The 26,651-nt window shown below is 32.3% G+C and overlaps 1 protein-coding gene across 1 annotated transcript; it reads left to right on the forward strand.

Moving 5' to 3' along the window:
• Positions 1–6,083: 6,083 nt before the first annotated feature.
• Positions 6,084–25,753, forward strand: LOC134687683 (acid-sensing ion channel 1-like). The gene is made up of 6 exons (XM_063548141.1): positions 6,084–6,191; positions 7,605–7,703; positions 19,507–19,654; positions 22,830–22,920; positions 23,249–23,355; positions 25,377–25,753. The coding sequence occupies exons 1-6, from the start codon at positions 6,084–6,086 to the stop codon at positions 25,520–25,522; spliced, it is 699 nt and encodes a 232-aa protein (XP_063404211.1). The 3' UTR covers positions 25,523–25,753.
• Positions 25,754–26,651: the final 898 nt, after the last annotated feature.

Genomic DNA, 26,651 nt, shown 5'->3' on the forward strand with positions numbered 1-26,651 from the left:
TCTGGTTAAAAGCATGAAATTTGTATACAAAAACGTGTTTAAAATACTACTAACAAACCACTGTTCTTGAATATGAACTTTTTAAACCATTTGTTGCGCAGTACACGGAAAAAGAAATCAAGAAGAAAGACAACTGTCTCTTTCATTACATTTCCCTCCAATTATTTGATTCACTTATATCATATAATTTGGTCTTTACAGCAAACATTTACATTTTGAATGACAAAGTCAAGACCATAAAAACTGACAAAACCAAACGTTAAAAATCAACAGAACGAGTGGAAACAACCTGTCCTATTACTGACTTTGGACAGAAATTTTCCGAAGAAATGGTGGGTTATTCCTGGTTTAATGATGTTGTATTGTATTATATTAGTAATGGATAGTTTATTTCATACTATATTTTAGTGTGTTTAATCATGCTATATACGTCCAGATGATTTGTCATGGTTCATTGCAGCCATTTTCGTCAGTGTTTGAGATTTACGGTAAAATTCAAGTCTTGATATAATTATTTCATAAGTACTGTGTAATAAATATTTTTCGTGCGATACAAACTTTATATAGGCTTATATGCAGGTTTGGCAAAAGAACGAAATCAAATATCCACGAAAATTGAATTTTTCCTCAATCCGCGAAAAATGGTACCAACGAAAAATAATGAATCCACAGAAGTAACAAGGAATAAGCATGATTGATTATATTACAGTATTCTTATAACTTCGACCATATATAATTACAAAGGGAAGTTAAATGTGGTAATGATTCAGATGAAAATTATGAACGGCATATCATTTTAACTTTGGTGGATAGGTGTCTAATTGGCAATCATACCACATCTCCTTATTTTTATATATAAACATTTATCCGTTGATAGATATGTCATGGTTTCTAACATTAACGTTCGATGATAATACATAGAATAAAGTCGTTAACTGTAAAACAACAAAATCTATTGCAATGCTCAACGAGAAAGTGCTCAGTGATTCCACTACAAAAAATAAAAAAAAGAAGAAACATTCCAGTTAATTTTGGTTAGTCATTTTCAGCAACAAACAAGTAAACCAATATTCCCCAGAACGGATTATGACATTTCTAAAAAAAACAGCCTCTTTGCGCCAGTTAACAAAGTACTTTCTTAAATCTGACGAGACTACGTCCAGTGGAAAATATTTACAGCTGCTCACAACAATTTATTTTGCAGTAATTTATTGCATGCTTACATTTTCTGATTCAGTCCTTAAATAGAAAAAACACAATGATCAGTTGGCTAGGACATTCAACTGTTTACTTCTTGTCCTTTGGGGTTGATTGTTTGCCACTAGAAATGTGTTTAATTCGATTTTATATTTTCAACCATTAATTATTAAAAGGTTATGTAACTTTCCAACTGATTCAGAACAAAAGATTCTCTCAACCTGTGCTTTACCTTAACGATGACTTTTTTATTATGTAAACATTGCTTTGTTTCTTGTTTCATATAACTGATCATAAGTCATGAATAAGTCTAGCTAAACAGTCGTTATCATTTTCAGAATACAGAGCAGAAACTGATGTTGATAAAAGCCGGCGTTTCCAACAATTAACTTAAAAAAAGGACAGTTCTCACAAAAATTCATTAACGTGATCTATTAATTGTATTAATCCCGACAAAATGGAAGAAAAGGCAGATTCAAAACCGGGGCTGTGGAAAAATTTTACCGAAACAACTGGATTTCATGGCATGAACAAAATGACGTTTGACAAGAAATACCCAGGACGCTTTATACGAAGGTATCTCTTTTTTCAATTTTCAAAGTAGTATTTGGGTAAATATGCATTGAAGTACTGTTTAATATACATATCAATCGAGGTAGTATTCTAGTTGCAGTATACAAATCAAATGCTTTATACAAATAACCATGTGAGAACGTGCGATAATCTTAATCTCGTGAACTCGCATGTACTCTATGTTGCTTTCCAAACATCACACTTCACTCAACTTCAAGTTATAATCTATGGCAATTACCGCGGACAAGAACCACACCAAAACCAGTTATAATGTCAAATAATGAACGTTTTTCATTTTTTCATATCAAAGGAAAATCCCTTTTCATTTTGTTTTTCACATTGAAAATCATTTTAACGTCATTAAACAGGACACTAAAACAGTAATGTAAAAATAAGAATTCATCGTTTAAATCACATAAACAGTACCATTTTTCTTTGCACCATTTTGACAGTTAATGTCTCTTCAGTGATGGTCGAGGCCAAAATATTTGAAAATCCAAAATCTATTACAAGTGTTGAAATCTGAATGAACCGAAATGGACCAAAATGTATAACCTAATCCGGACACGGAATCAAAGCTATGCTTGAGGGAGATACATTCCTTAATTTAAAAAAAATTTAAAACTGCAACTTTCAGTAAGGGATTATCCAATACCGACATAATGGCTACTGGGCTCGAGTCCGGTGATACTCTTTGGGACTAACAGTCCATCAGCAGAGGTGTATATCGAGATGAAGTGATAACATTAGCATTAAATTCTGTAATTGTCACTTTTGATAAAGGTAAGTGTCCGGCTAGCATACCTAGCAAGTTTTTATATTTCGTTGCTATTTAAGTTTAGGCAAAAAGTCATCATAATTACTCATCAAAATTTTGTAAACGTTTGCCTCTTTCGGAAACCAGGTCTCTTTTCGTTTGCTTTTACTTCTGGTTTATGACTTTATCTGTATGTACAATGGATTCGCGTGTAACGCGCCATGGTAAACGACTATGGCATATTGATAAGTGCTCCAATTTTACATATATCAATTTTTCGTCAGCCTCCTCAACATTCGATCATGCCTATGATGAATACAGTTTGTCCCTAAAACAGTCATGTATACCTTGTATTGTTTTCTAGAAGACATGACATGTTTGAGATACAAACTCATAAGGAAATTCTACTATGAAAAATGTATCACTTAAATCAAGTAATTTAAAAATTACTTCTGTACTGGCATGAAAATACGGATGTTGTTTTATTGAAATTTGTTGTTATAAAAATTTTAATTAAGGAAACTCTCTTTCTCGTGCATGCTTCAGCTTTCTCACCGGGTTTGGCCTTAGTTTGGTCTTATTTGGTTTTATTAGCTCCTCAACGTTGTAGTAGATTTTGAATTTTCAATAGGCCTCAAGCATTACTGAAGAGATATTGATTGTCGAAATGCGCATCTAATGCAGTTAAATTGGTACAGTTATTATTATTGCATATTGAGTATTCCAAACTTTTGGTCTCAAGCGTGCCCGATGACAGTTATTCAAGGAACAAATTTTGTTCGACTGGAAATCAGATCATATCATATGTTGTTGAAACGCAGGTCCGGCATAAAGAATATAATCCTGGTTTCTTTGATGAGTGTTTTGAACCCCTGGGTTGATGGCACTGCTTGTGGACGTTTCGTACCCGAGGTTTTCATTGATACGGTCATATTATGGAAATATTCGGTTTGTATAATGTTGAATTATTCGAAACACTTATGGTTTCTTATCTCCAGGCTTTAATAGCCTTACCAAAATTTGGCAGAACATTTAAGAATGTTTTGTTTTCAATGCCCTTGAACTATGTTTTTTATTTAGCCTTCCAACTTTTTTTATTCGAGCGCCACTTAAGTCTTATCAGACAACACTTGCCTCTGTTGTATCAAGCTATAAGCCTGGAATCGTTAACATGTTTTGATCATAATCCTAGAAGTCAGCACTTTTTGAAAGTTGAATGTTAAAAAATAAACAAATCATACGAAATACTACGGGTTGTTTTTTTTACCTCAAAGCATAAATGACCTTACCCAGATTGGGCACACTTTGGTAGACAAAACGCGTGCCTGGTATACTTAAGTATAAAGCGGGTACATTCTATAAGTTTTGGATTTTCACTAAGGAATATGGACCGCCGTGTACAATTTAATTTCCTTTACCTTCATGAACTATTATCAAAGATTTGTATTGATGTTTCATGTTTTTTGGTTAAAACAATCATTTCTCTGATGTACATTATGCTTTACGTTTTTGTATAGCGTGTAACATAACAAATACCTTACTAATTTTTCTCTTGGTACACAAAATTGAGCTATTTTCCGTATGATTAATAAATGTAGCACATATCAATCAATTATATTTTTTCTACTTTATTATTAGAGTGTTTAATATTTAATATGTATATACAATACTAATCAATGACTCACAATATCTCACGGTGAATTTAATGAATGTTGCGCCGGTATCACTCAGCTACTTTTTTTTGTCAAAATAAAATATATGTATTTAATCGAGTATTTTTGTATAATCCCCTGAATTACTACATGGTCATTGTGTATTTAAATAAAAAAACTTCATAAATGAAAGAAAACGAATCGTTTTCTTGGTTACATGTGTGATTTCGGATTTAAATTCACCAGAAGGGTTGAGAATAAGTTTTTGACTTCTGTTAGTTCAAAGCTGATGTCAAGATAACGATTTAATGCAGACAAAACGTCTTGTAAACATTAAATTGTCACAAAATTAAAATAAAAGTAACGAGTTATTTACTCACGGATACTATAATAGCAATGCTCATCAAAAGCATCAAAAATATACCTTTACTTTTATTCATTACCAGTTGGTTTATGCCTTTAGTGATAAGTCGGCAAACAATATGACTGGTTCGTGTTTTTTGTCTAGTCCGAGGTCCAAGTCATTACTTAATTTATATTCTTTGGTCCACGTAAATCCTCGCACACAATCGAAAATAAAAGTTGTTCGTGACATCGGATACACAAAACTATTACCAATAGAAGAATCACAAGAATTCAAAACTATGCATGGTCATCTATGTACCAAAATTATTCAATATCTGTCAACCTAAGCACGCTGGTACCGGTAAAACTTCAAAAAGTTTCCTTATAAGAAAAAAAAACAACCTTTTAAATAATGACGGTAGCTAATGAGCACTGGAACATTGTAACATCTGGGAGATGTATATCCCATTTGGAGATGATGTTGGAATTATGCCACATAGAAATCGAAAGTTCATGAAGGGAACATTTAAATCATGTGTTTGAATTTTAGTTTTTAACCCTTCATTTCCAATTTTTTTATATGAGTGTATAAATACAAAGAAGGACAACCTCTATTTGATTGCAAGAAAAGACATATTGTCCATGCTTAAATTCTTTTACATATACATGTGTATAGTCCTATACATGACTACTTATAGAACACCATTACAGTTGTCGTATCTCTAATGTACACTTTTCTGAAAACCTGAGTTAAATCACTTTTTTCTGGGATTCATGTTGCTAATTTTTTTTTTTATGGAGTAGTTTGTGGACTTTTTTCTTTGTCGTTTTACGTTTTAGCCATGGCTTTGTTTGTTACCCTTTGAAAAGATTTTTTGTTATTGTCGCCTGGGTATATCCCCCTCTTTATACAGAAATTATTCAATACGGTACCATTTAAGCTAGTGTTTAACCAGGTAATTGAAAGTTTTCTAAAAAATTTCGGGATTGGTAGAAATCCGATCTTACACTATTTCAACGTTCGATGCAAAACACCCGAAATATGATATTAAATTGAGACACAACCATATAAGAGATGATTTACAAAGCATTTCCGATTAATGTTTGTTTTAATTATTTAATGCACATTAAAATAAAATCGACTAATCTTTAGAATCTTTAGTTAGTTAATCAATCCATACAACTATAAAATGGAAAGAAAATTTACAAGACTCGTCACTAGATAAAAAATCAAACACAGAATATTGTGTTTTAATAAATTAACCTTCATCCAAATTTTTATCACATTTTGCAGTATAGTCTGGACAGTGGTATGGCTAACGTGTGCTGCAGTGCTCATCTTTATAATTGTAACTGAGTTAAGGAATTACTACAGTTACCCATCGCTGTCTTCCACGTACCTCCGATTTGACCAAAAACTTCAGTTTCCTGTCGTAACACTGTGTACCGAAAATCCAATTGATTTGTTCACCTTTTCATTGGAATTCGATAACTTTTATGTGAGTACCTCGTTAATACCAGTGGTTGAATACACAGATTTTTACTTCTATGAGACTGCTATGTACAAAGACATATGTAGAAGATTTAAAGCAAATGAAGCGTTTGTAACAAGTCAGTATGGAATATCGTCTGGTCTGGTTTTTAAAACAACATCCAGAGAAATTCAGGTATTTAAAATTAATTGATATAATGGATTTTGCGTCGCACAACTTTCGCAATGAATTTAACGAAGTGCATGTTTTATCAAACTGTTTCAGTGTTTGAATATACTGAGTAAAACAAGTTTAGCAACACATATTTTGAACTTTATATTTAAGAAATAAACTTTACTTCTAAACTTAAGGTTTTCCCGTTTGAATGGTTTTACACTAGTAATTTTTGGTGCCCTTTATAGCTTGCTGTTCGGTGACTTTTATAAATTGTTACTTGGATTGAGACTTGTCTCATTGGCACTCATACCACATCTTCCTATATCTATTTACGACTATACGGTATGGGTTTTGTCATTGTTGAAGGCCGAACGGTTGCCTTTAATTGCTTAGATCCACTTCATTTTAACTTTGGTGGATAGTTGTCTCATTGGCAATCATACCACATCTCCTTATTTTTATAACAATAAATATATTATTGTAACAAGGAAAATAAATGATCAGGTGCAATTTTTACCTTAATATTGACAAAGTTAAAAGCGCCCTGTTCATAAAATTAAACCCATAAGAACATTTCCTATAAAATAAGCATCTTCCGTTTTGAGTAAGATGTATAGAAAACTTGCATGTTATATGTGAGGTCAAACAAGCTAGAATCAAGACCGCCGTAAAACATGATTCAATATACCCGGTTTTTTTCTAATTTCAAAGTACCTATAGAAAGTCAAGAATATGGCAGTCAAGCGTCACCTGTGGATTGGTAATTATGAAAATAAGATTCAAACTTTCAAATATACTTGAAAAAAAAACAAATCCAGGCGCCACACTCCAGAAAACAGATTTTCAGCACTTGCAAAGTTTAATCATATCAGACAAATTCTACAAGACGACGGACCTTTCGACTATATTAAGAACTTTCGTTGTTATTTAAAACAATTATAAGGATATTAAAACATTGACAAGATAACGGTCAGTTTCTCCTCGAATTGTGAGTTTCGACTGTTCCTTTGATATCTTCCTCCTTTTATTTCCAATGCATCAAAAAATCTGTTTCCATGAAATTATTTCACGTTCCAATGTACTTGACATTTTTAAGTAATTTCCGTTGATTCCAAACTTGGGGAACACAGACCGTTCATGACATCTTACACTTAATCAATTGGATGTGTACTGATGGATGCTTGAGTCGATATGGTGAGTCAAGCCATTTTCTACTACTTTTTACACTTTTTTTCTTAAATTGTACTGTTACACGACTGTCTTATTATGGGTATTATTTATTTTATTATATTATTATTTTTTGGGGGGTGGTCTAAAAGGAGAACACATTTTTATGAGCGTCAGTCATTATCAATTGTCGCCCTTTTGATGCATAATGTCCCACTGCTTCTGACATTATCAAAAGATTAAGTTTTCTTTGATATTGATCAGATTGCTATTCATGATCCTCAAGAAGATCTAAATATGTCAAAGGATGGTAGAACTATGAGAAATGGCACTGAAACATTAATAGAAATTCACAGGAGAGAGGTCAGTTTTCGTTATTTAAGCGTTGGTAAAAATATAGATATTTGTTTTAAAACATTGCGTCAATTTGATATATTTTGATGAAATTTCATAATCAGTTCTCAAAATATCATAAAAACCCTTCCATTTTTATTTCTAATGTTTAAAATTTTTAACTTTAGATCTGAAAAGTATAAGTTGTATTTGTTCATAATGCCACTCACAGATATTTTTTTTTTAAACTCTGGAATGTTCAATTGACTTAGTTGCATTGTGATATAAATAAATTGATTGATTGATTGATTGATTGGTGTTAAACGCCACTTTCAGCACTAGTGTGCTATTTCGTGGTAGTCAGTTTTTTAGGGGTGAAGGAAGCCGAAGTGACCAGAGAAAACCACTGACCATCGGTAGGAAAATGACAATCCTAGTCAATTAGATTGGAGTCGTGCCTGTTAGTCTTGACAAGCTATTGATACAGTAGTTCGACTACTTAGGCCGCTTGGCCACCGATGCCCAAATATGAATAAAAGAAAAATGCGCGATAACATCGATGAGAATGCACATAACGACAAAAACAACATATCTAGAGATCAATAAAAAATAGCTACTCAAGAAGGGACATTATCTTAATATATTACATGTGGTGTAGCGTTCTTCTTTTTTCATTGGTTATTATGATCACGTGATTCAAATTGTTTGCCGTGTATCTGAAGCTTTGTTTTTATCGGTATATGGACGCCATGTTTTTATTTATATTTACACATTGACGGTCTATATTGAAAATCTTGTAAAACACAATGTACAATAAACAGAAAGGACATTGTGTCCATTTCCATAATGCACTATTTACATATGTAATATATAAATTAAGAACTTTCACTTGGTCAATACGTCATATATGGCCCTGTTAGATTAGTTTGACACTTAGACTTCGTCCTAGGTCAGTTTAATCTGAACAGGTTCATATCTTATGTATAACAGCTTCCAATTGCATTTGATTATTTCCATATGATTGTATTCTGGATCTGGATCAAGTTAAAAAAAGAGACATTTTGAAGATTGTAACACAATGTTGACTGCTGTACCCCTAATTTTGACTTTTTAACCCATTATGTCTGTTTGTTTTGTTCACGCATCATTGTCAATATAATGGAATTTGATGCGACTGTCGTACAAGTGAGAGGTTTAGCGCTATAAAACCAGGTTCAATCTACCATTTCCTACATAAGAAAGGCCTGTACCAAGTTAGGAATATGACAGTTGTTATCCATTCGTTTGATGTGTTTGAGCTTTTGATTTTGCCATTTGTTTAGGGACTTTCCGTTTTGAATTTTCATCAGAGATCAGTATTTTTGTGATTTTACTTTTTACTAACCTGTCACTATAGGAACCTTGGTTTTCAAAGAAAAATTGCCACATTGGTTTTATCATACTGTTCACTGTACTCCTCAGATCTATTGCACTACCAGCATATTAGTTTTACATGTTCAACACTTCTGATAAACTGCAAATTGCATCCAAATGTTGCTATGACCCCTTGCATTTTGACTAAAATTAAAATATCAAAGCTTTATCAAAATAGAAATCAGAATTCTGTTACTATCAGAAGTTGCTTGAGAGTAATATATTTGTATTCAGTAAAAAATCTGAATATTAAAACCACTGGTTATCAGCAGAGTATCAAAGATCTAGAAAAGTTCAATCTGTATGATAGGTGACAGAGTTATCAGAATTCTGTTAAGAATTGCATTGATATTAGATGCGACCGTCATATCAGAATTCTGTTAACTACTTTGGTTTTAGTTGTTGTAGTTTTATCAGAATTCTGCTGAGAATTACATGGTAATAATAACATTGGTATTATATGCTGTAGTCTTTTTAGAGTTCTGTTAAGATTTGCAATGGTATAAGATGCAACCGTCTAATCAGAATTCTGTTAAAAATTACATTGGTATTATATGCTCTAGTCTTTGCAGAATTTTATTAAGAATTGCATAGGTATTAGATGCGACCGTCTTATCATAATTCTGTTAAGAATTTCATTGGTATTATATGATGTAGTCTTTTCAGAATTTTGTCAAGATGCTGTAGTCTTTTCAGAATTCTGTTTAGAATTACATTGATATTATGTGCAAGTCTTTTGTTAAGAATTACATTTGTATTAGATGAGACTGTTTTATCAGAATATTTTTAAGAATTACATTGGTATTGGATGCAACAATCTTATCAGCATACTGTAAAGAAATAAATTAATTTGGTATTAGATGCTATAATCTTATCAGAATTCTGTTAAAAATTACCTTGATTACAATTGTATTAAATGTGACAGTCTTATCACAATTCTGATAAGAAGGCCATTGTAATTGGATGCAACAACCTTATCAGAATTATGTTAAGAGTACCTGTTTTTTGATAGACGGGGCACATTTTATCTATGAGTATAGCATCTTCAGAAAACAAAAGTACAAATATCAGTATGCTCTGAAATCTTAATCTGATATAAGTGTGTTTAAACTTTACTTCGCATTACCATAGCCTAAAGGAATTAAAAAAAACTAAGCTTACAGTGTTGATGGTGTTTGTTTTATATATAGTGGTAGGTGTTAACTGAATCAAACACTGAGTGAAAAAAAAGACTTTATTAAAAATGCAAAATCATATCACTGCATGCCATGTGAGAAAAATGCTTGCCTTGTATACTTTAAAATATCAAGCTCCATACCAAAAACAAAATCCTTTGTTTTGTATAAATAATTATAAATGACTGACTACACATTACATGATCAATGAGAATAACTAATTCAAAGAATTATCAAACAAAAAGTGACTGTCCTGCGGATCTGAAAACCGCTCTAAACATTACATCAACTCATTTATTAATAAAGTAAACTGAGTAATATGTAACATATGTAACAAATGCTACGGACGGATCCTAGGACAAGTTGGTTGCAATGTACTCCTCTATGCAAGTTTTGTGCTGTTTAAACATATTTATTTGCATGTTGTAAAATCTAGCTTTATATACCCGCTCGAGTTTAACAACTTTCTGAACTTGTTTTCAACAAATTTACTATAGAATTATTTTTCCAACTGTGTATTGCCTTCTGTTTTTGTGGATTCGAACCTCTGGCTGCTCCTCATACCTGGTAATTATGAACCTTCAAATAGAATTTAATATTGGATATAATTTCCCGTCTTTAAATTATGTCACCCGATCGACAATGTCGGGTGACACATTTCTTTTCCTCTGTTTCTTTTTCCGTATTATTATGGCACCGTATTATGTGACATATTGTTATTCTACATTTATTTTTTTCTTATTTCTATTTGTCTTCCACTTTTGTTGTCCAGCTTATTTCTCGGAATTGTATGAAACAATTGTTATGGAACTATACCATTTATGGCACACTCAACGGAGTTGGGGTGACATATTGTTATTCTACGTTTATTTTTTTCTTACTTTTATTTTTCTTCCACTATTTTTGTCCAGCTTATATCTTGGAATTGTATGAGGCAATTGTTATGGAACTATAATACCATAATTTTAAGCAGCAATTGTAGATTTGCAATCGGGGTATGGCATCGTCAAGATGGCTGCCGTTGCCTTGGAAATTGCTTAAATGTGATAAAAAATTGCAAAAACTTATGAAAATGTCACGTTGCATGCCTAGATGAGCAGACAATAATTAGAAATTCCAAAATGGCCGCCATTATCATGGAAACAGGGCGAAAGTTTAACATTGACCCGATGGGAAAATACATTAAAGCTGTATTTTCTTAGAGAATATAACATCAATCCCAATAAAACTTTATAGATATGTAACATGGCATGAACCAACGTGGCACCACATCTGTCTTTGGAATTTTTGGAATGGTCACCGTAACCATGGAAACAGCCAAAATTTCAAAAAAAAATAAAATACTCCAAACTTCATGAAACCTTACAAAAATGTTAATTGGCATGTTTTCATGCGCTGTTCGACTTTTGAATTTTCAAAATGGCTGCCGTTACCCTGGCAATGGGGGAACGAGGATGCTATCCGTTATTGCTCGCAATTACAAAATTATTCTAGTTATTATTATGTCACCCGATTGACAATATCGGGTGACATATTGCTTTTCCTCTGTTTCTTTTTCAGTATTCTTATTATTATTTTTCTTCCACCTAATTTTGTTTCGAGTTGCAATGCAACTTTGGAACTAAAAAATGGCTGCCGTTACCATGGAAACGGCAAAAATGTGAAGAAAAAAAATCAAAATTGCAAATCCATGAAATCTTTAATTATAAAACCCAACTGGATGAAACTTTATGGGAATGTTGCCTGGCATGCCAAGATGTGTTGATCATATTTAGAAATTCCAAAATGGCTGCCATTACCATGGAAACTGGGAAAATATTTACCATTAGACCCTATGTGAATTCTTAAAGAAGAATTTACTCACTTATAATGGTAGGTTTAATTCCGTGATTCTTTCATGGTATATTCCTGGTAATGTGCTAATGTGGCATCTATCATTAAAATTTTGGAATCGGTCACTGTTACCTTGGAAACAGCATCAATACCAAAATGTCCAAAAATTTCAAATGTCTCCAAACTTTACAGAAATGATAACTAGGTTGTGTGCAGAAGTGCTATTTGTCTAATGTTCTAAAAATTAACCGAAATATGTATAGCCATCGGTAGATTTCTGCATTTACGGTGTAAAATCTTCAATGGCTGCGGCTTAGTGGCAAAGCTTTTCCTCTGTTTCTTTTTCTGTATTATTATCATTATACTTCCACCTACTTTGTCCGATAGTTTCCTCTGAGCCAATGGAACCAATCTTAATGATAGTTAACTTTAATGAGGACCACAAAATTTCGGGTTACAGTAGGTCTTAAGAACATAAAAAATGGCTGCCGTTACCATGGAAACAGAACAAATGTGAAAAATTTCACTTTTTGGTTTTGTTGGATAATTTGGATAATGCTTAAACGGAGAATCATTATATTTTGATACAATGTAGGTGCCCACTATATACTGGTTTTGGTATGATTTTGGCAATCATTGGAACTACTATGTTGCCATGGAAACTACACCAAAAATTTCAAAAATATCTAAATGCTTCACAGTAACGATAAGCAGTATTGGTAGATGTGGAATTTGGCGTTGGAATTTCCAAAATGTCTACCGTTACCATGGAAACAATGCAAAACTTGTCAAAATGCTCCAAAAACCTTAGAGTGGCATTTACTTTTTTTAAATGGTAGGTCAAATTGATTGAAACTTTGATGGTATGTTCCCTCCCATGTATCAATGTGCTATCTGTCAATAATTTTTTGGAATGGTCTCTGTTACCATAGGAAAAAAGTAAAAACACAAAAATACTGAACTCCGAAGAAAATTCAAAAAGGAAAATCAAAAATCAAAAGGCAAAATCAAAAGTCCAAACACATCAAACGAATGGATAACAACTGTCATATTCCTGACTTGGTACAGGCATTTTCTTATGTAGAAAATGGTGGATTGAACCTGGTTTTATAGCTAGCTAAACCTCTCACTTGTATGACAGTCGCATCAAATTCCATTACATTGTCAACGATGCATGAACAAAACAAACATACTCAAAGAGTAAAAATGTCAAAAATAGGGGTACAACAGTCAATATTGTGTTATCATCTTAATATCACTACATAAACAACAAATGTAACAAAGTAGCACAAAAAGGCATGCATCAAATTTAACATTCTCATTTTGCTTTTCTTATACGGCTGAATTTATCTATGTAAAGTCTACCCATAAATGAAAGAAGATTTTCATTACTGGTGTAAAATTGCGCGTTTGAAATTCGCACAGGTAGACATAAAAATAATTTTGTTGTATGACGGCATACATAAATGCAGACTCACGTAAAGTAGATATAACAAAAAACAGACTTACAGTAAAAAAAATAAATAAAATAAAATAATGGTGTGGTTCAAAGTATGACGGGATACATAAGTACAGTTTCACGTCAAATACGGCTGAATTTATCTATGTAAAGTCTACCCATAAATGATAGAAGGTTTTCATTACTGGTGTAAAATTGCGCGTTTGAAATTCGCACAGGTAGACATAAAAATTATTTTGTCGTATGACGGCATACATAAATGCAGAATCACGTAAAGTAGATATAACAAAAACCAGATTTAACAGTAAAAGTAATAATAATAAATAAAATAATGGTGTGGTTCAAAGTATGACGGGATACATAAGTACAGTTTCACGTCAAATGTATATCATAAAAAAAGACTAAACAGAAAAAGTAGTCTTATTGAATAAAATAGTTTTGTCATTCATAGTATGTCAAGATCCTTAAGGAAAAGTAATATCAATAAATGAAATAATTTTGCCGTTCAAAGTATGTGGTTTTACATAACCACAGAGTCACTTCAAATGAATATCTAAAAAAGACATATATATATAAAAGAATACTATAATACGTAATTAAGATGATGACAAACGTCAGTACGCAAAATCTATACTTCAAGACCATCTTGTATTATTTGTGAAGTTGATACGGAATATTTATCAACAAGTTCTGGGTATCTTCCGATGAACTTTTTTAGAAAAAGGACGAGACGTTCTTTGACATACCCCTGGTTCATAAATTTTCTGCTCAGACACTGGTGACGTTTTACAAAGTCTGAATAGGAGCTGCAACCACAATGTCAAAAAAATCAAAATGCTTCAAAATTGATGAAACTTAATATGATTGTTAACTGTGAAGTCTGCATGAGACTTTTGAAGTGGGAATTTCCAAAATGGACACCGTTGCCATGGAAACTGCAAAAAGTCAAATATTTTCAAATTGCTCCAAACTTTATGAAACTTGATATTATTGTTTACTGGCATGTATAGATGAGACTTTTGACTTTGGAATTTGCAAAATGGCTGCCGTTGCCATGGAAATAGCAGAAATGTGAAACTTTTAACAATGCTTTAAATGTACTGAAAATTTACAGAAAGATATATCGCAATTCATAGATCTGCTTAATTTACTGTTGAATTGTTTTGAGATAGCTGCCGCTTAGTGGCAATAGGGGAAGGGTGACATCCGCTATTGCTTGCAATGGCAATTCTAGTTATTATTATACTTCCACCTATTTTGTCAAGCAGTTTTCTTGGAGCCAATGAAACCAATCTAAATGATTGTTCACTATAATGAGGAACACTAACTTTTGTGTTGCAGTGGAACTTTGGAACTAAAAAATGGCTGCTGTTACCATGGAAACAGCAAAAATGTGAAAAAAATCAAAATATTAAATCTTTTATTATAAGACCCAACTGGATGAAACTTTATGGGAACGTGCTTGGAATGCCTAGATGTGTTGTCCATATTTGGAAGTTCCGAAATGGCCGCCATTGCCATGGAAACTGGGGGAAAGTTTACCATTAAACCATATGAGAAATTCTTAAAGTAGCATTTACTCACTTATAATGGTATGTTCCTTGTCATGTGCCAATGTGGCAGCTGTCTTTGGTATTTTGGAATCGGTCACTGTTACCATGGAAACAGAATAAATACAAAAATGTCCCAAAATTTCAAAATGCTCCAAATTTGATGAAACTTTACAGAAATGTTAACTGGCATATGCAGAGTTGCTTTGAAATTTGGAAATGGCTGCCGTTACCATCCATGGAAACATAAAAAATGTCCAAAAAAAATCAAAATGCTCCAAATTTAATAAAACTTACTATTAATGTTATATGGCAAGTGCAGATGAGACTCTTAACTTTGGAATTTCCAAAATGGCCGCCGTTGCCATGGAAACAGCAAAAATGAGAAAAATTTCCTAATGCTCCAAACTTAATGAAACTTTACAGAAATGTCAATTGGTAAATATATATCTGCCATTGCACTTTGGAATTCTCAAAATGACTGCGGTAACTCAGGTTATGGGAGTGGGTGACATCCGCTTTTGCTTGCAATAGCAATTCTAGTTTTACTTGGGGGAAGTATTACAATCATCTTGGCATTCAAACAAATATTTCCGTCCCATTTTTCTCAGAAACGTACTAACAGAATGACTTCACATTTGGTCAGGAGCTCAACAACAATGAGTTGTAACATGTGTTCTTATTGCGGTCAACTTAAAGTTATGTCGATTTCATTCAAAAATCAAAGTCAACGATAGGGATGGAAAAAAACCTATACGTTGAAGCTCAATGTTAAATTGCATGATAAAGCAATATTCGTACAGTGTAGGAAAATTTGTACTCGCTACGAAACAGGAGAAAAGCGCGGAGAGCCTCGCTTTTCTCTCTGTTTCTAAAACTCGTTAAACAAATTTTATTTTTTCCTTCACCATTTACACTGTACGAAAACTATTAATAAAACTGTTAATAAAAACCTGTGTTCCGAAACTTTCACGATCTGGATTATTCTTAGTATATTTGCAGGAAAACCAGTACATTGTTTTCATCAAAGGTTCTATTCCCATCAGGCAAAGGTGCTTGTGGTGCATTAATGTATCTTAAAGTGAGTGACTGTCAGGATCTCGTTGCTCGTGGAGGGTGTATGCTAATATCTCAGGATGTGTGACTGTCAAGATCTCGGTGCTTGTGGTGTATGAATATATCTCAAGAGAGTGACTGTCAGGATATCGGTGCTTGTGGTGTATGACCTTGTCTCAAGATTAGTGACTGTCAAGATATCGGTGCTTTTGGTGTATGAATATATCTCGAGATGGGTAACTGTCAAGATCTCGATGCTTGTTGTTTATGAAAATGTCTCAACATGAGTCATGCTAAGATCTCGATGCATGTGAAGTATGAACATATCTCAAGACGAGTGACTGTCAAAATATTGATGCTAGTGTTGTTTTACTGTATCTCGAGATGAATGACTGTCAAGATCTCGGTGCTTGTGTTGCTTTACTGTTTCTCAAGACAAGTGACTGTCAAGATCTCAATGCTAGTGTTGTTTTACTTTATCTCCAGATGAGTGACTGTCAATATCTCGGTTCTTGTGTTGTTTTGCTGGTTTTCAAGACAGTGACTGTCAAGATCTCGATGCTTGTGGTGTATAGATATACTCCAAAATAAATGATTATCAAAATCTGCTTTGCTGTTTCTCAAGACTCAAGATGAGTGACTGTGAGAACTTTGTTATTCATTATTGTACTGTGAAAGTACCTTTTATTCGTGGGTATCAATTTTCGTGGATAGAGCAAAATTCGTGGATTTTAGTTTTCTGAGAAAAAAATTCAGGTGAAGAATTTAAACCCATCAGAAGCGAAGATTCTTGAAAATAATTATATGGTGTTCATCTTCACTTACTTGTTCATCAAACTTTTTATAAAATAATTGCTTTCAGAAATAAGCTGATTCATCTCTGAATAAAATTGTCTCAATTGAAAGAAATTGAAAAGTAAACATTTTAATTGTTGCACACGTATAATCAGAAGTGGTGACACTGATTAAACCGAGATTGAATGATCAACAGATTAACGATCATCGAAGGTTAATTGGACCATAAACATGTCATTTAAAGAAAAAAGGTTGCATAAAAAAAATGCTACAAATGTACTTTGAATTAATACTTATGAAATAAAAAAGCAAGCCCAATAAAAAAAAAAAAAAAATTCAGAGAGAATTATGGGGAGATAAAATGAACACTTCATCATCATATTTCATCACTGTAAGTCTGCCTTTCATTTTCAAACTATTTTTTCATCAGAATTAAAAGGTTAAAAGTCCTACAACTAAGTTTTTTTTAAAGATTAAAATCCTTTCTGAAGTTGTACAAACTACACTGGTACAATACAACTGCATAAAGTGCACAGTTTCACAATTAAACTTTTTTTCATACTTTCACTAAAGATGAAGTGGATTGACCAATTTGAATAAATTTAACTTAAAAACACTATAGGTAGGTGTTAATATAAGAACGTTTTATATAATTTTGTTGCTTTTTCGTGTCAAATTTACCGTGCTTTCAATTTTGTAAATTTGGGAATTTTCTCTTTTTTTTAGAACAAAAAAGCATATTATTCCAAAGTCTATGTTATAAATGATTGAAACAATACATATCTAAGAAATTTGAAAAGAAAAAAATTGATATTGAATGTACATGTTGCTGATAAAACCTTTCTTGTACCCCTCACCTATTTTTTCAACATTTTGGCTAATGAGACTGACTTGATTGGTTTGAAAATTTTATTACTCAAAACCACTTATCGTAAATACAAAATGTTTTTTCCAGAGTTAAGTTTTCTCTTGTATCACATGTTTTGGAAATAATTCCAGAACGAGATTTCAACGAGACTGAAACGTCAGAAGAATACATCCTTAAGAGTCATTGATTTTGACATAAAAGCTGGGAGACATGAAATTTCGTCTTTAACCGACCCAATATAAATAAGAACATGTGGTATGAGTGCCAATGAGACAACTCTCCATCCAAGTCACAAAATTACGTATAGAGAAAAATATGTGTGCTGTTCTTTTTTTGAAAATTGATGTTATGCCTTCAACAAATAACAATATTTACTATTTACTTAGCAGGATTTGTATACCACTACATGGTTGTTTTCCATCAGGACTCTGATAGACATACATGTCTATATTCTCCATGTCCTTTACATAATTCAGACAACACAGCATTGTATCAGAATAATGAAAGGCCAACAATTATGATAAGCATGTCGCATCTAATAACAATAGCCTTCTTAACAGAATTCTGACAAGACTCTCGAATCTAGTACCAATGAAACCCTTAACAGAATTCCGATGAAGTATGTAGGATCTAATACCAATGTCCTTTTTAACAGAATGTTGATAAATCTTTAGCATCTTATACCAATGTAACAGATTTCTGATAAGACTGTAGCATCTAAGACATACGGTATTGTGAACAGAATTCTGGTAAGACTGTCGCATCTAATACCAATGTCCTTCTTGACAGAATTCTGATAAGTCTGTAGCAACTTCTAGAAATAGCCTTCTAAACAGAATTCTGATAAGTCTGTAGCATCTAATACATAATTCTGATAAGTTAGTAGCATCTAGTATCAATGGCCTTCTTAACATAAGTATGTAGCATCTAAGCTGTTCTCTTCGGACATATTGCTCTAAACAAAATGCTGATAAGTTGATTGTTTCTTTAATACATAGTTTGATTTTAACAGAATGTTGTTAAAGCCTCCATAGTTGAATTTTCGTAAGAAATCAAGGAATCAATTGGATACAATTTACAGCTAATAAGAAGTGTTAAAACATGTAAAACTGATATGCTAGTAGTGAAATAGATCTGAGGATCACAGTAAACAGTATGATAACAACCGTTTGGCATTTCTTCTTTAAAAATCGAGGTTCCTATAGGTACTAGTTAGAAAATGTCTCTTTCTTAACTTGCCAAATCCAGAATTTGATCATTTGGAAATAATCAAATGCAAATGGAAGCTGTTGTATTGACCTCGTCAAAAGTTCATAATTGGTAAATATAGACGTCCCAAGAGACACAATAATTGACGGAAACATAGATAGGTCTCTGGCCGGAGTCGATGGCATTATCATTGTTGAAGTGAATATAGATATTCAGAGGGTAGTCTCTTTAGACTGAAAACATCCTTCATATGGAGTTATTATGTTTCTTTTATTAAAGAAATCTAACGGGCGGGCATTAACACAAAATGCCCATGAGTATTGCCATGTTTTTTTTTTTTTTTTTTACTGTAAATAAAATGTTTTACACCAATGAAATACTGAATTTCTATCTTAATTTTTTAAAGACGTGCGCATATATGTCAAAGTTGGTAAGGAGTTAGTATTTGTATAATATTATGTTTTGTATATTACAGTACATATCTTTACCAAGTCCATACATAGGGTATGGAAATCAGATTTGTATAGACGAAACCGATTACAGCTTTGTCGATTGTAAACGTAACTGTTATAACGAAATGTTAAAGAAAGAGTGTAGCTGCACGATGGACCCTTCTCCAAACGGTAATTGTTTAATGGTAACAAAATTAATGCATCGAAAAAGGTAAAAAGCGGTTAATCTTAATGAAAAAATATTTATTGAACTAAAAATGAAATCATATCATTAGATACCAAAGAGCTAATTTCACGTACTACATATATTTGCAAACTGTCCCCGAGAGTATCACCAGCCTAGTATACAGCAATCCTTTGTAAACATGACATTTTCGTGATGAAGCTATTTTCCGTAAGTACTAACAATGAGTAAGTTCGGTATGGGCCCTTTTCGGACTCGAATATTACGTGCATTGTTTTAGATAAAACGTTTTTGAATTTGATGAAAGCACATGAGAAATAGAATTATGTTTGTCTAGCTTTTCATACAAAGCGTTGGCATGTATCCCCTCTTTTCCCAGTATGAGCTGTATGTCATTTAAACTAATGAAATTATCTGTTGTCTTTGAATTACATTTAAAAATAAAAATTTATGCTAATGGTTACATCATAAAAAGAATGCTGATTCCTAAATTTTCAACAAAGGAGCCTGCTCCTATATAAAAGGGCATTAGCTACGAGAGATTAACAAATTAAAATACGATTTTCATTAAAGACAGTGAAATAGTGAAATAATAATTTGCTTTTAGCAGCTAGTTTAGTTCAATTTTGTCAAAATATGCTAAGAACCATAACTGATGAATTATCCAATTGCAAGTGAATAATTCGACCTCATTGAATCCGTATTTATGTGAACTTAGATTTAACGTTAGTTAGAGATGGGATGCGCATAAACTAGACGTGTACAGCTGTTAAAAGGAAAAGAATGGCAACATTGAAATAACATAAAGTGAAACAAGGGTACCGTAAATCATTTGGTTGACTGATTCGATCCACAAAAACTCATACTTATACATGTAACAACGAAAATTAACATATTTTCTAACCTATTATATGAAATCAAACAGACCTAGAAAAATACAATTGCACGTGTTTGCTATCTATTTATATCCATATTTATGTTTACATCGGGTTATATGACCGTCGGCAGTCTTTGGGGTCACTTCGATGGTTAATTAGATCGCATCTAGACTAAAAATACACACGAAATGCTGATGCATAATATCGAGTCCATGTATATTAATTAATGTATAATTCATATATACGTTGTACTATGTTATAAAAAAGATATGCGAATATGAGTGAAATCGGCGACAATGAATTTGACAGCTAGTGCCTCTTAAATCAATGTTTAGCTTTTATTCATTGTCATAATGGTCAATACATTCTTATCTGATGAAATTTAAGCCTGAAATGAAGGTCATATAGGGGTTTTCTGGAACATACGCTCCACCTTTTCCAGATTTTTAACATTTTTTTGGATCTTTTGGTTTTTAAAGTATATAACTGCATTATTGATTCATCATTCAAACTGTTTGAATCGAGCGCCACTTATGACTCTTATTTTAACGAAATGCGCATACTAAATAATAAGTCTTGTATTACTAAGTTTTTTCAACACAGAAGGGCAAATAACCTGTAGTAACCCCCCAAAAAGGACTACAATACAAGCTTATTGCACATAAAAGTACCATCGTGATATTTTATATAATGAAAGATATAAAAGAGTAAAGTAGACGATTGAAAATCTCAGGATTGTTTACGTTGGTGTTGATGTAGATTTCTTTCCCAAACATTACCAAATTGTAGGATTTTTTTCACTTTCCGTCGTTCATAGTCTTCTCGAGGTCGCAGTCTGCACAGAAATGATCACATTAAACAACAAAAAAAAGGTACTACATGGATGACCAGATACTACAGATGATTTCACATTTAGGATGGGTTTCAATAAACTCATCAAAGATACCAGGAATGAAATTTTGTATTTGCGCCAGACGCGCGTTTCGTCTACAAAAGACTCATCAGTGACGCTCGAATCAAAAAAGTTAAAAAGGCCAAATAAAGTACGAAGTGGAAGAGCATTGAGGACCAAACATTTCTAAACGTTTTGCCAAATACAGCTAAGGTAATCTATTCCTGAGGTAGAAAAGCCATAGTATTTCAAAAATTCAAAGTTTTGTTAACAGTTAATTTATAACTATGACCATATCAATGATAACTCATGTCAACACAGAAGTGCTGACTACTGAAGATAACACAGAAGTGCTGACTACTGAAGATAACAAATTCGAAGAAAAAGGAGGAGGGACAAGAATTAGCCCTAACCAAAACTTATCCGTTGATAGTATAATAAATGTACATGACATTAGTTCAAACACATAGACCCTTAGTTGGTCAAAATTACTAATTTATTTCTTAAATTTTATCGATCGATAGTTATGATTTTAGGGTAAGTACTTTTTTTTTTCGTTTTTCATTATAAAATAAAAGTGGTTTTTTTTTACATAAAATGTAAACGTATAGAGTGTAAACACTACTTGATAAACTTTCTAACGTATATCACCTTTTGATCACGATTTGAGTCTTTGAAGGAACAGTTAAATCTTGGCCTTAGTACACAGCAATTAAATAGACCGTGAAATGTGCGCATACGGTTAGTTTCGCGTTTAAATGCCTACTACCTAACGCATACACAATACAAATTAGCAGGACGCAAACATGTTCCGATACACGATACACAATGATTCTTTTACTGAGCTAACCTTGTCCTTTCCTTATGCCTAACCTTATTTCGTACTATATTCTGAATAAGATTTGGAAAGGTTGTTAAACTAGATGCTGATATTTTCTTAATATTTCACTTACTAGGTACTGAAGCATATTGCGTCAATGATACTCATACCAATTCTTGTGCCGCAGAACTTTATAGTAAGTTTTTAGTTATCAATACATTGCTACTTACCATGATGTTCATGCTTGGTTTCAGTGACAAGGTTTTGTTCCAGAATTCTGACACTGTGAGATCTAAACAAATAAAAGACATGGGACCAGTCTATACAAGGAACGCAAAATGTCGAAAACCGAGAAGTCAATAGAAATCTGAGATAAACAAAAGCTTTTTTTTTAATTTAAAACATACACTTAAAGTAACAAATGAATATCAATTGTAACTAATTGTTATATTTTATACAAGAAGCGTAGCCGACTATTCCAGTTAATTGAGGTACACAAATGCATATAAGAAACATGCTTTCTATTTGATATGACATACATTTATTCAGTCCTACATTATTTACTCTTACAGGTGATTTATATCATTCGTCAACACTATGTGTTTGTCCTCCAGAATGTCATGTCATAAAGTATGACCAAATATTATCATCCGTAGCGAACAAGTAAGCATATTAATTACTTTAGTTACAATTTAGGTCTGGCACCATATCATTTTAGTGATATTAGTACTTTGGATTTTTTTAAAAATATACATGTAACTTGGAATTTACTCGAGGGGAACAGAGCAGAGGGGAAGGGGTAACTGGAAGTTTTCAATTGTTAAAATAATTAATTTTATTGATTATATCGGATTTCAAAAGCTTAGTTTTGGAATTGTAAGGATATTTGGAAAACTTAAATCAACCTACTGCAAAATATACACTTTAACAATCATGTCTTTTTTTTATTGTATAAATTTCAAAAACCTAAAAATCATGAATTACTTTGTAGAAATGATGATGATAGCCACTTTCTGACGATTCGCATATATCTGAAAGACTTGTCAACAACAGTAACAGAACAGGTTCCTAAATACGACGGTGTTGCGTCATTATTAGGTAGATAAGATAAACTTCTGCCAGTAGAGATTGGTCTGCCTAATCAAAGCTATTAAAACAAAGATACCAGGATTATAATCAATTGTTTTGTATAGCTTACAGTCCAGCATGTCTATGCTTTGTTTTTCGGTTCACTTTTTTGATATCGTAAATAATCCGCGACAAACCCGGGGTGCCACATAGTACACAACATGGCTTGGCATTTTGCAGGAGCAGAGGACTTCATACTCGTTAATTTCTCATGATTATTCTATCTGACTATGTTTATTTACACTAGATTGCGGCCTTGCTTGTCAAATGATTTTTCAGTTTCAGTTGAAAGAAATGGCGACGTTTACATTAAATCATTACAAAGTTTTAATGATCCGTTTTTACAAACAGGATGATTTCAATTTTTCAATTGTTAACTTCCATGTTTTCTATGTTGTGTTTTGTATGCTGTTGTTTGTCTTCAGGTCTTTTTTCTTTTCTGCCATGGCGTTGTCAGTTTTTTTTTTGCGACTTAAGAGTTTGAACGTACCTTTACTATAATGCAAACATACATTTGAGCTCAATTTGATATTTCACCGCCGATTTATACTTCAGCTAGCCTTCGTTATTCATGTAAATACTATGACAAAACGGAAACTTAGATATGAAGTCTAGAGACACTCGGACAGACAGACGACACTTGGGGTTAATTACTTGTATCTATATTTAGTTTTCAAAGGACTTGTCACGGACATTAATTCATTTGAGAGACGCTTAAAGTTTTCAGTTATTTGATTTTCTTGTTTATCCATTTCAACGTAATTTAGCATTTCCTTGCTAATGTAACTTTTTGCAGCCCCCAGTATTTCATTAATACCGCACACATGACGTTTACTATACTAGTATGTACCGCGCTTTATGTAACCATTGCATGTTACTAGAGCTTTTTAATACATCTACCAAAGACGTTTTTTTTCTTTCAATCATCCACTTTATTTGTTATAGACTCCAATGTGAAAAAAGAAATACAAGTGCTGTCAAATATTCACCTTTTTGGAATCAAAATTTTTGTTCGGCAAACTGAGATAAATATATCCAAAAGCCAGTTTTAGTGAATTTATAAATTAATCCCATTAACTCATTCAAGAATTGTTTAAAATAAAACTAATGCAATACAACAATATATTATTCATGTCATACACTTAAATGTTTCGTTGTTCTTAATTTTAGTTGTGTGGCATTAATTAATTTAGTTGTATTAATTCATCTCTATAGCGAAATCGGCACAATTGATACATTTGAGCTATACATTAAACATGTTAAAAGGTTTAAACTGAACTGTATATATCACAAAATGTCAATCAAACCATTTTTTGTTTAAATATGTGTGATTTTGAAAAAGGTTGATTAACATTGTAATAGTCAAACGGGGATTGAGGAAAAACTAAATAATTGAATATTATTAAAACTCCTTTTATAGCTGACTATGCGGTATTGGCTTTGCTCATTATTGAAGGCCGTACGGTGACCTATAGTTGTAAATGTCTGTGTCATTTTGGTCTCTTGTGGACAGTTGTCTCATTGATAATCTTCTTTTTTATATCATCTAAGATAACAGGCATAAGATTTATTATGCCAGGTACTCATTTTGTTAACATAAGACTCACATTTGTCGCTCGAACAAACAAATTGGAAATTGGAATAAATAATGAAGTTGAACAGGATTGAAAACTAAAAATTCCAAACTGATGTGCATAACATGGCTTTAATATGTTAGGGTACCCTACTTTTGTTGATCACTTAGCTTTTCAAGACTGAAGTTCTAGGAAATATTACTTTACAAAATTAATTATTACGTTTCAGATTTTAGATTTAAGAAATTCCAAACTCTCTTTTGAATGAAATTTATTTTACACAATTAAATTTCTGTGACAAGTGACCCAATTGTACATTAAAACATATGCAAAAAAAAAAAAGTCATTAAACTTATCTACAAGGGTGATTAATACACATATCTAAAGTTTACTGAATAAAAATATATTCTTTTGCAGCAAATCTTGGAGGACAAATGGGTCTATTTCTTGGTGCCAGTATCCTCACTATAACAGAGCTGTTGGAATTTATCATATGTATCGTGTGGACGGTTATTCAACGTCGTGCGAAAGGAAGGAATGCTGTTCAAAATATAGACATCTAAAAAAAGACATTTAAGAAAGACATTTAAAAAAACATTTAAGAAAGACATTTCATTCAATCTAGTAAAAATTATTTGCCAGATATTTACTTTCTACTTAACAATTCTTGAAGTAGTGACAATGGCAACAGAACTATGCAATCAAGTGAAAAGTAGAAAGTGAAAATACGGAATTTATAAGATTACCTAGAAACCCTCTGACTAAAAAAAAATAGATAAGAGATTAAAAATTATAATGTTTTTTAATACAAAACAAAAAAAAAAAACAAAAAAAAAAAACTGATAATTCATCAAAATGAAGAATACGTAATTAAAATCCTTTATGAGCATAGTAATAATTCAATTTAAACGATATAGGAAAACTGGATGGTTAATGTGCCAACAAGGTACAGGTAATTTTGACCGAACTTGGTCAGCTTGTAATTGCTTTTTTTATTTGCTTTTCGTTATTTCTTATATAATATTGCCTAAATCATATTCGAATTGACAAACCAGTGATTATTTTTCAAAAACGTATTAAGTGAAACAGTGAGTTATATTTAAAAATGGTCAAACTGAATTAATTTGATTATTTAATCGGCATGATCGATATAATTCATAGCTATTAAAAATGGAACACATCTAGACTTAATCATGTTTTAGACGTAATGAAAAATCTAAAAGACACCAAGGAAGACGATTACAACGCGCAGATTAATTTGTGATTGCAAAAGGAAAATATCCGAACTGTAAAGTACTGTCCAATACTAACGCCAAAACAATTTCCAGTAACCTAATAACGAGAAAAAAGACAATTTAAAGTAATTTGATAACGATAAAAAATATAATTTCCCATTTACTTGATAACGATAAAAATGTTACGTTATTCATCATTATATTACCAATTCACAATTTTACCTCAAAAGTCGCACAAATGTAAAGCTTCTGCATTATGATTTAAAACTATTCGTTTATGTTCTTTGAAAGTTAATCCTACGACGGCGGTAAAATTTGATAGTGTCTTAATGCCCAACTGTGACTTTGAAATGAAAAACAGCAAAGCGATGTTTTTTATGCTTTTTGTAGTTTTTTGCTATGCACAAACTTATTTTGTGTCGAGAATGCATAACCCCCCCCCCCCCCCCCCCCCCCC

This window comes from Mytilus trossulus, chromosome 10 (assembly GCF_036588685.1).
Source record: "Mytilus trossulus isolate FHL-02 chromosome 10, PNRI_Mtr1.1.1.hap1, whole genome shotgun sequence".
NCBI classification, from domain to species: Eukaryota; Metazoa; Mollusca; class Bivalvia; order Mytilida; family Mytilidae; genus Mytilus; species Mytilus trossulus.

Coding starts and splice junctions, on each gene's coding strand:
- LOC134687683 (XM_063548141.1), top strand. CDS start 6,084: ATGTACAAAGACATATGTAGAAGATTTAAAGCAAATGAAGCGTTTGTA. Junction 22,921..23,248: donor TTATCATCCGTAGCGAACAA/GTAAGCATATTA, acceptor ATTACTTTGTAG/AAATGATGATGATAGCCACT. Junction 23,356..25,376: donor CGGTGTTGCGTCATTATTAG/GTAGATAAGATA, acceptor ATTCTTTTGCAG/CAAATCTTGGAGGACAAATG.